Source organism: Eretmochelys imbricata, chromosome 9 (genome assembly GCF_965152235.1).
Source record: "Eretmochelys imbricata isolate rEreImb1 chromosome 9, rEreImb1.hap1, whole genome shotgun sequence".
NCBI classification, from domain to species: domain Eukaryota; kingdom Metazoa; phylum Chordata; order Testudines; family Cheloniidae; genus Eretmochelys; species Eretmochelys imbricata.
In genome coordinates this window covers 91,024,631-91,036,770 of record NC_135580.1, presented here as the reverse complement: position 1 = coordinate 91,036,770, position 12,140 = coordinate 91,024,631, and the positions used below count along the sequence as shown (strand labels likewise).

Sequence of the window (12,140 nt, the reverse complement as noted above, 5' to 3'; positions counted from 1 at the left end):
GAAGGCAGAGCCTTCTCAATTAGGGTCCCACCTTTGGAAAGTTTCATTTCATTCACTAAGGTCCTGAACCTTGCAATCTTTGCACACTCACAATTCCCATTTCCTGCAAAAGGGTAAGGCTGCCTTTCGCAAAATCCAGTAGTTCACTGCGGCATTCACTGTTACTACTGTAAATTCGAGCGATTCTGCTTTTAGTAAGTCCTAAGGATGGGACTGGCCTTTGGGATCCCGAAGGCACTTTTGAAAATCCCATGCTGATTAAACATTACAGGAAACCTGGAGCTCAGTGCAAAGGGAACACCATGCCTCCAAAGCAGATTTATTTTCTTAAGTGAAACAAGTTTATTGACACCTCATTACTTACAGTACTTTTACTGCATACAGTACATTGTATAAAAAGCCAACGTGCCGGCACATAGACATGGTTTGCATTCTTGGTGATATAACTGTAGCAAAAAGACAAAATATCGTATTTCTCTGGAAATAAATTGGAATAATTCTGTTAAGAAACTCTTTTACTCAAATAACATTTACAATTAAATATAAGAATTTTGTATAGTACAATTGGATGGAGGCTCTTTTATTAATGTAAACAAACATATCCCTTTCTTAGTTGCCATGCCGGCAAACTACTAAAAACAAGATCAGTATGTTATGGCCATCTACAAGTACTGAACAATTACTGTGTTGGATGGAGTGAACCTTAAGTGCTTTTTAGTACCATATGACTGTGCTCACCCCTAACTTCTTAGAAAACATTAAAGTGCTCGTCTTTTTCAAACAATTACAATATTGGGTTCTGCTCTTCCTTCACTCTGTAAAGGTAACACCCAGTGATTTTAGTGGGAGCGCCCCAGTGAATTTGCCATTCCCAGCTGAAACTATTAAAAAGTCACCAGTGTGTCCGGAAGGGTGGTCAATCCTGCCACAGTCCTGACTGTGCTGCTGAGGTAGGTGAAAAAACACCCTAATGAACCTGTTTAATTCACTTGCCTCAGGGGCACACTACCTTTTTGTTAGCCGTTCCCTTGGATTGGTAGTTTGGCTTTTCTTCACTCATTTTAGAGAGACATTTTATATGCCCAGTAAGAGTGCCCGAGGGAGGGAGGATTACGAAGATCATCCTGATCGCTAAAAGATCATCCTGACCTGCTCTCAGTACCTGACATAGTGGGGTAACCATGTGATTGTATCGTCTTTGAAGTCATGCTGATGTTTTCACATACCAAGTAATCCAATTTAAGAAATTAAAATGAATAAAAAAACATTAATATTAGCAAAACTCTACCCAGATAAACTTCCCCCAAAATCAATGCCAGTTTTATCTTGGATGCAATATACATTTCCCCCCCCAAAAAAGCAGGGAACTTTTTTTTCATGAAAATGCCTGGCCATGTCGGGTTGTGGGGGGGGGCAGGGGGGGCGGGGGAGGATATTATGGGGCCCTCCCTAGGGTAAAAATCACCTCTAGCTGCCGACCCTTACAAAAGTTACTGAAGATTCCAATGGGAAGTTCCTTCTGGGCAGTGGCTCAGTAGGTTCTGCAACTGCCTGGATCTTTGCCAAAACCTCTGCTCAGGCCAATACTCATCTATATCTGGCAATTGGGCTTATTCAAAAGAAACCAGGGGATGTGCAGTCTCCCACAATATCCTAACCCAGGAGTGTGGGTTACTCTCTGCATCACCACAGAGAATTTTAAAGGGGTCAAAGCTCCCAGGTGCAGATATGCCTGCCTGCTAACTCCACTAGAGCACTTGTAAGTAGAGTGGTTAGCCCAGCTATTATTCCTTTGTCACCTTAGAGTAGGGACTCCCACAGCAGAGAGTCAATGGGGAGGAGGAGGAAAAGGGTTTTGCCTCCAACTAAGTTTCTATATATTTTGTTAGCCAGGCCATCTCCACAATGAATGGGGTAGGAAAGAGACAGAGGGCCGGATTCTAAACTCACTCAGCACTGTGTGAAGCAAAATCCTCTCCCCTGACCTCATGCAAACACTCACCCACGTGCTTCAAATCCTACACTTGAATACTTAGTACTAAATATTAAGGATGTTCCAGATCAGGACTAAGAACTGGTGTGAGAGGGATCAGAAGCTGGTCCGCAGCCTCCAAGCACCTGGAGTTTCATGAGCTCTTCCCACTAGAGCAACTGCGCAACGCCATGCCATCCTACAGAAAGATGATTTCCTCGAGGAAGCTTTGCCCTGCAAGACTGACCCATCAATCACGACTATCTAGAGCTCACATGGCACAGAAGGTCAAGGCAATTTTTTGCTGGACCAGAACACAGGTGTATAAAGGAATGACAAAAACAAACATTACATTTTCTTTGTTCAAAAATCTATAATAAACAAACAACTAAAAAGAATCTCTTAGGATAATAAAAAATAAACGAATGATTACAGCCCTAACTTTTAGTTTTAAACAGATTTTACATGTATGCTGGTCATTCTGTGTATAAACATGTGTGATAATTATACTTTAGATGCAGGTACAGAATTGATATATAATTGGCTTTCTGTATGGTCCTTTTGACTAATATTAAATAGAAAGTGCATGACATTTGTAAAAAAAAGTGCCTATTTTTGCATAACAGCCATTTAATATCACATCTACTACATTTTGCAGACTTCTTTAACACCTTCTTCCTGCATATAATTTAACCTGCGTCTAACTCTTTTTATAACTTGTTTCCCCGCCCACTACAAAAATTCAATAAGCCTTTAACTTATCTTGCTTGGCAAATACGCCATACTTGTTAACCCACAATGAAGCCTGAAATTAAAAACATATGGCTTGATGCTGCTCAGCCTTTCCCACAAGTAGCTGCGTTGACTTCCATGGGGTTGCTTGCACACTGTTTACTCACGTGAGTAAAGATTTGCCTGATCAATCAAGCCCTTGCCCAGAACATCAAAAGTTACCTGCTTTTTGTTTTTAAAACAGTGAAAATATGCAGTGAAAACAATTAGTAAATATAGATATACAGATCCATGCAGTAGTATCCATCTCTGCCTTAGAAATATACATGTGAAAGGATATAGGATTTTCACACTTCAATCCATGATATACAAATCAAAATTATATAACCTCAAGCCACATTTAAGCTTCTAAAATAAGGTGCCTAATTTCACTTGCTGTATATATTATCATCCAATTTTTTAAATTATTCCTTCAGTTGAGATCAATTTACATTAATTCCTGAGATTAGGAAGAAATGGTTATACACATTCATGGATATTGACCAGGAACAAAACTGTTTCCAGCTTCTTTCAAGGAGGCATGGTAACTTTCCTCCCACTCACAGTGACAGAATTTCAACATTGTTTTGCAATATACAGCCAAGTTCAGAAATCTTACTTTTGTTTCTACTCCGTGTAAGCAACATAGAAAAAGCACCTAATATTGGTACCACCTCTTGTCCTAATTCTTTACAAATAACACACACCTTATAAAAACAGTGCTGCTTTTCATGAAAGACTGTAATTCATGCCTTAGAAATATGCACTTTTAAGCAGTTTACTACGTAACAACATTTGCAGCTTATCATTTTTGTAAAAATACAAGGCTTTCCCTCCCCCCCCGTTTCTTCAAACCCACTTTAATGCACGCTACCCAGTGGTCGAGTCAACACTTTTTCTCCGTAACAATTGGCAGAGCTTGCCTCAAAGGATCCTTACAATAAAGAGATAGCTCCTTCGTTGATGATGACTCAAAAAAGTTGCTTTTTTCCAGCTGACATATTAAAAAACCTGACTTTCAGACTCCGAAGGATTTTGTTGCTGCTATTTGTCCCGATGGATATAAACTATTACAGTGGTAATAATCCAAAAGGAAAAACCAATGGCAAAAGATGAACAATTACAAGCTTGAGCTTAGATTCAAAGGTAGCAAAGCAGCATCTGCTGCAGCAGGTCAGTAACCTGGCTCAGCAGTCATAATTCAACTTATTAGGAGGTGGCTGTTGATGGCTACTATTGGGTTTTGAGACAAACAAAATCACGTATTTCTCCAACACGGTCCAGATGAGCAAGCTATCCCTCCCCTGCCTACAAGTGGATACAGATAAAATTTTAGTGCTTTACATCATATCCTAATTCCTTATACAGAAAGAAAGGATTAGTCATTGTCTGTCAGTTTCTTTGCGACTCCAGCAAGTACACTAGAATACATTTGACTGGAAGTTACACCTTTTGATGATCCATGCCCAGCTTTCTCACCCTTGTTCAACAGGGGAGCCACAAGAGCATCAGTTAACTCCCCCATTCTTGCATCTCAGGGATACAGAATGTTGGCAGGGAGGGGTAACCTACTCATCTGGGTTGATGCAGGAAACTACTCAAATGGAAATCACACCCGAGCTGCAAAATCTGGGTCCCCAAAATCCTAGGGCATACAGATCCAGTGTAGAAATGGTGCCATTTGGGAAATCAGAATTCTGGTCTGAATTTTGCATAGATTCAGGCCCAGCTCTGACACCAGCTATTCACTAGAAGCCAGTGGGGTCTGATAAAGAAAAGATTAACACTACAGTACAGCAACAAGTAAAAGAATGGAAACTTCCTTCTTTATCAACAATGCTCCTGTGACCATCAAGGCTACCAGTCCAAAAACTCTATTCCTCTTAGTACTGAGGCTTTTGCCCTGGGTTGGTGAGTTTACATGCAGATTTAGAAATGGTTACTTAGAAATTAAACCAGCCTGAAAGTAAAACACTTAGATGTCAAGTACTACTTATAAATGAAGATGGCAGAAAATCATCATATTCATCACAACAATGAATTAAGACATATGCAACCAGTAATAGTAGTCGGACAGAAAGTTTTGCAATAGTGCCCTCTATGGGTCACATTTGCTATTCTTTAGTAATATTGCATATTTTGTATAATATGGTAAAAATTCAGTTTACTTTTCTGTCGTTTTTGAACTATACTGAAACTTATGAACAACATAAAGATGTGATTGTGCTTCAAAGTGTTTTTAATTACTTCAAAACATATTGTTATCTGGTAGTTAAAGCTAAATCCTCAAATCTCATTCTCAATATAAACAATGCTCTCTTTCCATAACAATGGCCTTTGTGTTACACAGGGTGCAAAGGTGAAAAAGAACTATACTCTGGTTCTCACTTTTAATTGTGAAGTTTTAGCATTTTCTACTTTGGCTTTTATATCTAGAGGTTTCTCAAAAAATCTCACCAAAGCTGGTTCGTTTAACAAGGATGCCAGGATCTGCTCAAAGGCAAAAGACCATTCATGGTCATCTCTGCGAGGGCTTTGTACACTCCTGCGCTCAGTCTGTTGGGGTGCACTGTCTTTCTTCGGTGTGCTCTGGCTGTCAGTGCCAAATTCTGCTGCAGAAGCTGGGCTTTTGGCTGGTGAGATGGGGCTTTGTAGTCTTCTCCCAACTTCTTCCATCTTCAGCAAGAGGCTGGTGACAGTTGCTATAGCCCAATATAACAACTCCTCTTCAGGGTCCCCGTGGAACAGATTGTATAAAGTCTTTGAGAACTGGATGAACTGGAACTAGGGAGAGTTAAAGAGGAGATTATTCAGAGAACATCAACTCAAAGCCCTAGCAACAGGCTTTTCTGTTTAGCTGGTATTCTTTATTTCCACCTTCTTAAAATAAAACTGATCATGGAAAAGCATCCTCTAAAAGCACAATGACCATTCTCCCTTTGAAACATGCCTAACCTTACACAAAAGGGAGAATGGACCATTATTACATCCATCCAAGAGCTGTTTTGTAATGGCGCTAAAATCATTCCTATAAAAGGCTCCTAACGGGTAAGTGATTGCTGAGACACTCTTCTAGAACCAAACAAAGGGTCCTAGTCAGGAAAAGACTGATCTTTTTATTCCCCTCCCATTGATGTTAGAATATGTTAGAACCAGGCTGAGTGTTATAAACAGGAATTAAGGTCATGTTCAGAGAACTCTTGCAAACACTTAGTCAAATAACTGAGCATGGAAATGGAATGAAGATGGCAAGATTTGTCTTTTGTCTCAGACAAGGATTAAACAGCAGATTTAACATGCAATATAACTGAAGTGAGCAGTTACCATAGTAACTCTCTCATCTAGACCACCAGAGAAATGGTGACCAAGACGACAACTACTTGATCACATGCTCCTGTTGCCCTGTGCCCTTCTCCCGCATTTAAGTATAACTTCGCATCACCCGCTCATCTTATGCTAACTGCAAAAGTAACCTGAACAATAAAAACGGTCTGTATGAAACTCTCAGTCAATTGAGAAATACTCATATAAACCTTTGGAAAATGCATGGGCACAACTCAGCTCACAGGATTGTCCTTAACTAAAGAAAAACTTTATGGAGGTTCCCCTTCTGGTGTGTTTGCTACTGCGATATTTAGAGTTCTGTATCAGGAACAACAGATGAACCCTGTCGTATAACATTTACCATGTGGCACAGCAATTCTGTGAGACAAAACAAGAACTTCTGTCATGGTTAAAGTCTTGATTATGGACTGCATCTGTTTTAATAATCAATAGCGATGATTTACTATGATTGGTGCTTTGTATGATTTACTATGATTGGGGCGGTGGTTTTACAGGAGACATAAGAACATAAGAATGGCCATACTGGGTCAGACCAAAGGTCCATCCAGCCCAGTATCCTGTCTACCGACAGTAGCCAATGCCAGGTGTCCCAGAGGGAGTGAACCTAACAGGTAATGATCAAGTGATCTCTCTCCTGCCATCCATCTCCACCCTCTGACAAACAGGCTAGGGACACCATTCCTTACCCATCCTGGCTAACAGTCATTAATGGACTTAACCTCCACGAATTTATCCAGTTCTCTTTTAAACCCTGTTATACTCCTAGCCTTCACAACTCCTCAGGCAAGGAGTTCCACAGGTTGAATGTGTGCTGAGTGAAGAACAACTTCCTTTTATTTATTTAAACCTGCAACCCATTAATTTCATTTGGTGGCCCCTGGTTCTTATATTATGGGAATAAGTACCTAACTTTTCCTTATTCACTTTCTCCACCCCACTCATGATTTTATATACCTCTATCATATCCCCCCTTAGTCTCCTCTTTTCCAAGATGAAAAGTCCTAGCCTCTTTAATCTCTCCTCATATGGAACCCGTTTCAAACCCCTAATCATTTTAGTTGCCCTTCTCTGAACCTTTTCTAATGCCAGTATATCTTTTTTGGGATGAGGAGACCACATCTGTACGCAGTATTCAAGATGTGGGCGTACCATGGATTTATATAAGGGCAATAAGATATTCTCCGACTTATTCTCTATCCCTTTTTTAATGATTCCTAACATCCCGTTTGCTTTTTTGACTGCCGCTGCACATTCGTGGACGTCTTCAGAGAACTATCCACGATGACTCCAAGATCTTTTTCCTGATTAGTTGTAGCTAAATTAGCCCCCATCCTATTGTATGTATAGTTGGGGTTATTTTTTCCAATGTGCATTACTTTACATTCATCCACATTAAATTTTGTTGCCCAATCACTTCATATTTTGAGATCTTTTTGAAGTTCTTCACAGTCTGCTTTGGTCTTAACTATCTTGAGCAGTTCAGTGTCATCTGCAAACTTTGCCACCTCACTGTTTACCCCTTTCTCCAGATCATTTATGAATAGGTTGAATAGGATTGGTCCTAGGGCTGACCCTTGGGGAACACCACTAGTTACCCCTCTCCATTCTGAACATTTACCATTTATTCCTACCCTTTGTTCCCTGTCTTTTAACCAGTTCTCAAGCCATAAAGGATCTTCCCACTTATCCCACAACAAGTTAATTTACGTAAGAGCCTTTGGTGAGGGACCTTGTCAAAGGCTTTCTGGAAATCTAAGTCCACTATCCCCCTTGTCCACATGTTTGTTGACCCCTTCGGAGAACTCCAATAGATTAGTAGGACATGATTTCCCTTTACAGAAACCATGTTGACTTTTGCCCAACAATTTATGTTCTTTTGTGTGTCTGACCATTTTATTCTTTACTATTGTTTCAACTAATCTGCCCGGTGCTGATGTTAGACTTCCCGGTCTGTAATTGCCGGAATCACCTCTAGAGCCCTTCTTAAATATTGGTGTTACATTATCTATCTTCCAGTCATTGGGTACAGTAGCTGATTTAAGGGACAGGTTACAAACCATAGTTAATAGTTCCGCAATTTCACATTTGAGTTCTTTCAGAACTCTTGAGTGAATGCCCTTTGATCCCGGTGACTTGTTACTGTTAAGTTTCTCAATTAATTCCCCAAACCGCCTCTTGTGACACTTCAATCTGTGAGAATGCCTCAGATTTGTCACCTACAAAAGATGGCTCAGGTTTGGGAACTTCCCTAACATCCTCAGCCGTGAAGACTGAAGCAAAGAATTCATTTAGTTTCTCCGCAATGACTTTATCGTCTTTAAGTGCTCCTTTTGTATCTCGATCGTCCAGGGGCCCCACTGGTTGCTTAGCAGGCTTTCTGCTTCTGATGTACTTAAAAAACATTTTGTTATTACCTTTTGAGTTTTTGGCTAGCTGTTCTTCAAAATCCTTTTTTGCTTTTCTTATTACGTTTTTACACTTAATTTGGCAGTGTTCATGCTCCTTTCTATTTACCTCACTAGCATTTGACTTCCACTTTTTAAAAGATGCCTTTTCATCTCTCACTGCTTCTTTTACATGGCTGTTGAGCCACGGTGGCTCTTTTTTAGTTCTTTTACTGTGTTTTTTAATTTGGGGTATACAGTTAAGTTGAGTCTCTATTATGGTGTGTTTGAAAAGTGTCTGTGCAGCTTGCAGGGATTTCACTCTAGTCACTGTACCTTTTAATTTCTATTTAACTAACCTCCTAATTTTTGCATAGTTCCCCTTTCTGAAATTAAATGCCACAGATTTGGGCTGTTGAGGTGTTCTTCCCACCACAGGAATGTTAAATATTATGGTCACTATTTCCAAGCGGTCCTGTTATAGTTACCTCTTGGACCAGATCCTGTGCACCACTCAGGACTAGATCGAGAGTTGCCTCTCTCCTTATGGGTTCCTGTACCAGCTGCTCCAAGAAGCAGTCATTTAAAGTATCAAGAAATTTTGTCTCTGCATATTGTCCTGAAGTGACACATACCCAGTCAATATGGGGATAAATGAAATCCCCCACTATTATTGAGTTTTTTATTTTGATAGCCTCTCTAATCTCCCTTAGCATTTCATCGTCACTATCACTGTCCTGGTCAGGTGGTCGATAATAGATCCCTACTGTTATATTCTTATTAGAGCATGGAATTACTGTCCCTAGAGATCCTATGGAACATGTGGATTCATTTAAGATTTTTATTTCATTTGATTCTACATTTTCTTTCACATATAGTACCACTCCCCGCCCCCCCTCCCGGCACGACCTGTTCTGTTCGTCCGATATATTTTTGTACCCCGGAATGATTGTGTCCCATTGATTGTCCTCACTCCACCACGTTTCTGTGATGCCTATTATATCAATTTGGTTTCAGAGTAACAGCCGTGTTAGTCTGTATTCGCAAAAAGAAAAGGAGTACTTGTGGCACCTTAGAGACTAACCAATTTATTTGAGCATAAGCTTTCGTGAGCTACAGCTCACTTCATCAGATGAAGTGCATGCATCCGATGAAGTGAGCTGTAGCTCACGAAAGCTTATGCTCAAATAAATTGGTTAGTCTCTAAGGTGCCACAAGTACTCCTTTTCTTATTATATCAATATCCTCCTTCAACATGAGGCACACCAGTTCACCATCTTATTATTTAGACTTCTAGTATTTGCGTACAAGCACTTTAAAAACTTGTCACTGTTTATTTGTCTGCCCTTTTCTGATGTGTCAGATTCTTTATGTGAACGTTTCTTGTCTGATCTGGCCCATACTTTGTCCTCTTTCATCCCCTCCTCCTGACTAAAACCTAGAGAATCTCTATCAATAGACTCTCCTCTAAGAGAAAAGTCTCTGTCTGATCCACGTGCGCCTCTGCAGCAACTGGCTTCCCCCATCTCTTAGTTTAAAAACTGGTCTGCAACCTTTTTAATATTTAGTGCCAGCAGTCTGGATCCACTTTGGTTTAGGTGGAGCCCATCCTTCCTGTACACGCTCCCCCATCCCAAAAGTTTCCCCAGTAAATCTAATAATCTAAACACCTCCTCTCTACACCATCGTCTCATCCACGCATTGAGACTCTGAAGCTCTGCCTGTCCACCTGGCCCTGCGCGTGGAACTGGTAGCACTTCTGAGAATGCCACCCTAGAGGTCCTGGATTTCAGTCTCTTTTCTAGCAGCCTAAATTTGGCCTCCAGGACATATCTCCTACCCTGCCCTATGTCATTGGTGCCTACATGTACCATGACCACTGGCTCCTCCCCAGCACTACACATAAGTCTATCTAGATGCCTAGAGAGATCCGCAACCTTCGTACCAGGCAGGCAAGTCACCATACGGTTCTCCCGGTCATCACAACCCCAGCTAGCTATGTTTCTAATGATCAAATCTCCCATTACTAACACCTGCCTTTTCCTAACGACTGGAGTTCCCTCCCCGGAGAGGTAACCTCAGTGTGAGAGGATACCCCAACATCATCTGGAAGGAGGGTCCCAACTATGGGAAGGAGACCTGAATGAACAGCTTGCTACCTGTAATGGACCCTTATGGTGGAACTTTCAGAAGTGCCCTTCGAGTGACTTGTGCTCCTGAGGGCTTCCCCTTATACAAAATTTGTACCGTTTAACTATAGTGGTTCAGTATGAGGTATGCATCCATTCTTGGGGTTGTACTGGAATAACTATTGGCAAAAGAAATCAAACACCTAATTGACACAGTTATGCTGACACCACATGTCGTCCAGGCCTAAGTCACTTAGACATAGTGCCCTTAATGAATACTAGAGGCAATGAAAACATTCAGCCAGGATTATAACAGTTTAGAAATACAGTCTAGTGGTTAAAGTATAGGACTCAAAGTGAAGAGACCCTAAGGAACACACTGCATTTTAACTATTATGCTGATCTCAAGGATAGAGAAAGTGAAAAACTAGACTGACACAGGAGTCAGAGAGACAGTTTTACCTGGTTCATTCTAGGCAAATCCTTAATATTTTCTTCTTTTTTAAGAAGTTCATCTTGCCATTGCTTCAGATAGGCCTGAATATCAATCTTCTCTTTACCTGCTTGAGAGAAAAGAATATTTCAGAACTAATGGATCTCTGACACATTCCACTTGGGAACATCTTCTGCTAAGAAGTCACATGTGTCCTGGAACATTTGGCTTATATTTTCTTTTGGACATGAGCATCATATATTAAAGGAAAGAAATATAACCAGGGCACAAGTTTCCTATACAGAACTATGAAAACACATGGGCTGAGATTTAGGCCAAGGTTTAGGTGAGAAGCAGAGTCGGGGCTAGGGTTTATGTTCAGATCTGACAGTGCCAGTGAGAGGTGCCGAAATCTTGTGAATTTCCACAATCTTAAAATGGTACAGATCTCCTGAGGTCAATTTTCCTTGTGAGATTTTGGCTGTTTGCCAGCCAAGCTCGGGATCCAATTGAAGGGGCAGATTTTGGTCTGAGAATTCAAATCCAACTTCTCTCCAAAGCCTTTATGGAGTTCAGGTTGAAGTACCAGTTTTGGCCCATAAAGATGAGCAGTATTTTTGCAAAGAGTCAAGGCGATATGTTTCCTCATGAACTTAAACAATGTCTAGTCTGAAATTACTTGACCACACAATCTGTATCAATCCAGTAATAAATGTTCATGGTTTTTCTAAAACCTGAATTAAACCATGGGAAGGGGAAGAGAATCATATGATGTCTCAGCTGGTAATAGACGCAGATGTTTCTCCTCCAAGTTATCAGTTCAAATCTACACCAGGTCAGACAGAAATGACAAAAAGTCAACAGGTGAATGTTAGTGACTTATGTGAAATGAGCTGGTACCCTCAGTCAAGTTCCTACTCAACAGTCTTAGTCAGACCAAGGATGAAGTGGCATCGAGATGAATATAACCCCTACCTGTGGACTGCCCTGAGTAAGCCCAACAATACAAAGAGATTAGACATTAATGCTATCATGCAGGAGCAGCCATGCAGCAGAGATGCTACATTTCTCTCTCCGAAAGGCGACACCGGGTCACTGAGTGTCTG

At 40.7% G+C, this 12,140-nt stretch overlaps 1 protein-coding gene across 2 annotated transcripts in view; it reads right to left on the bottom strand.

The window, feature by feature from the left end:
• Nucleotides 1-282: 282 nt before the first annotated feature.
• Nucleotides 283-12,140, bottom strand: part of TBC1D8B (TBC1 domain family member 8B) — a 70,845-nt gene continuing 58,987 nt past the window's right edge. Inside the window, exons 20-21 of one of the 2 annotated variants that reach the window (XM_077825788.1) lie at nucleotides 11,064-11,164; nucleotides 283-5,527 (exon numbers count right to left, since the gene is read on the bottom strand). In XM_077825788.1, coding sequence (XP_077681914.1) covers nucleotides 5,114-5,527; nucleotides 11,064-11,164 — 515 coding nt within the window. In that variant the 3' untranslated portion in view covers nucleotides 283-5,113. The remainder of the gene's footprint in view (nucleotides 5,528-11,063; nucleotides 11,165-12,140) is intronic. The other variant, XM_077825789.1, reaches the window with a different exon arrangement.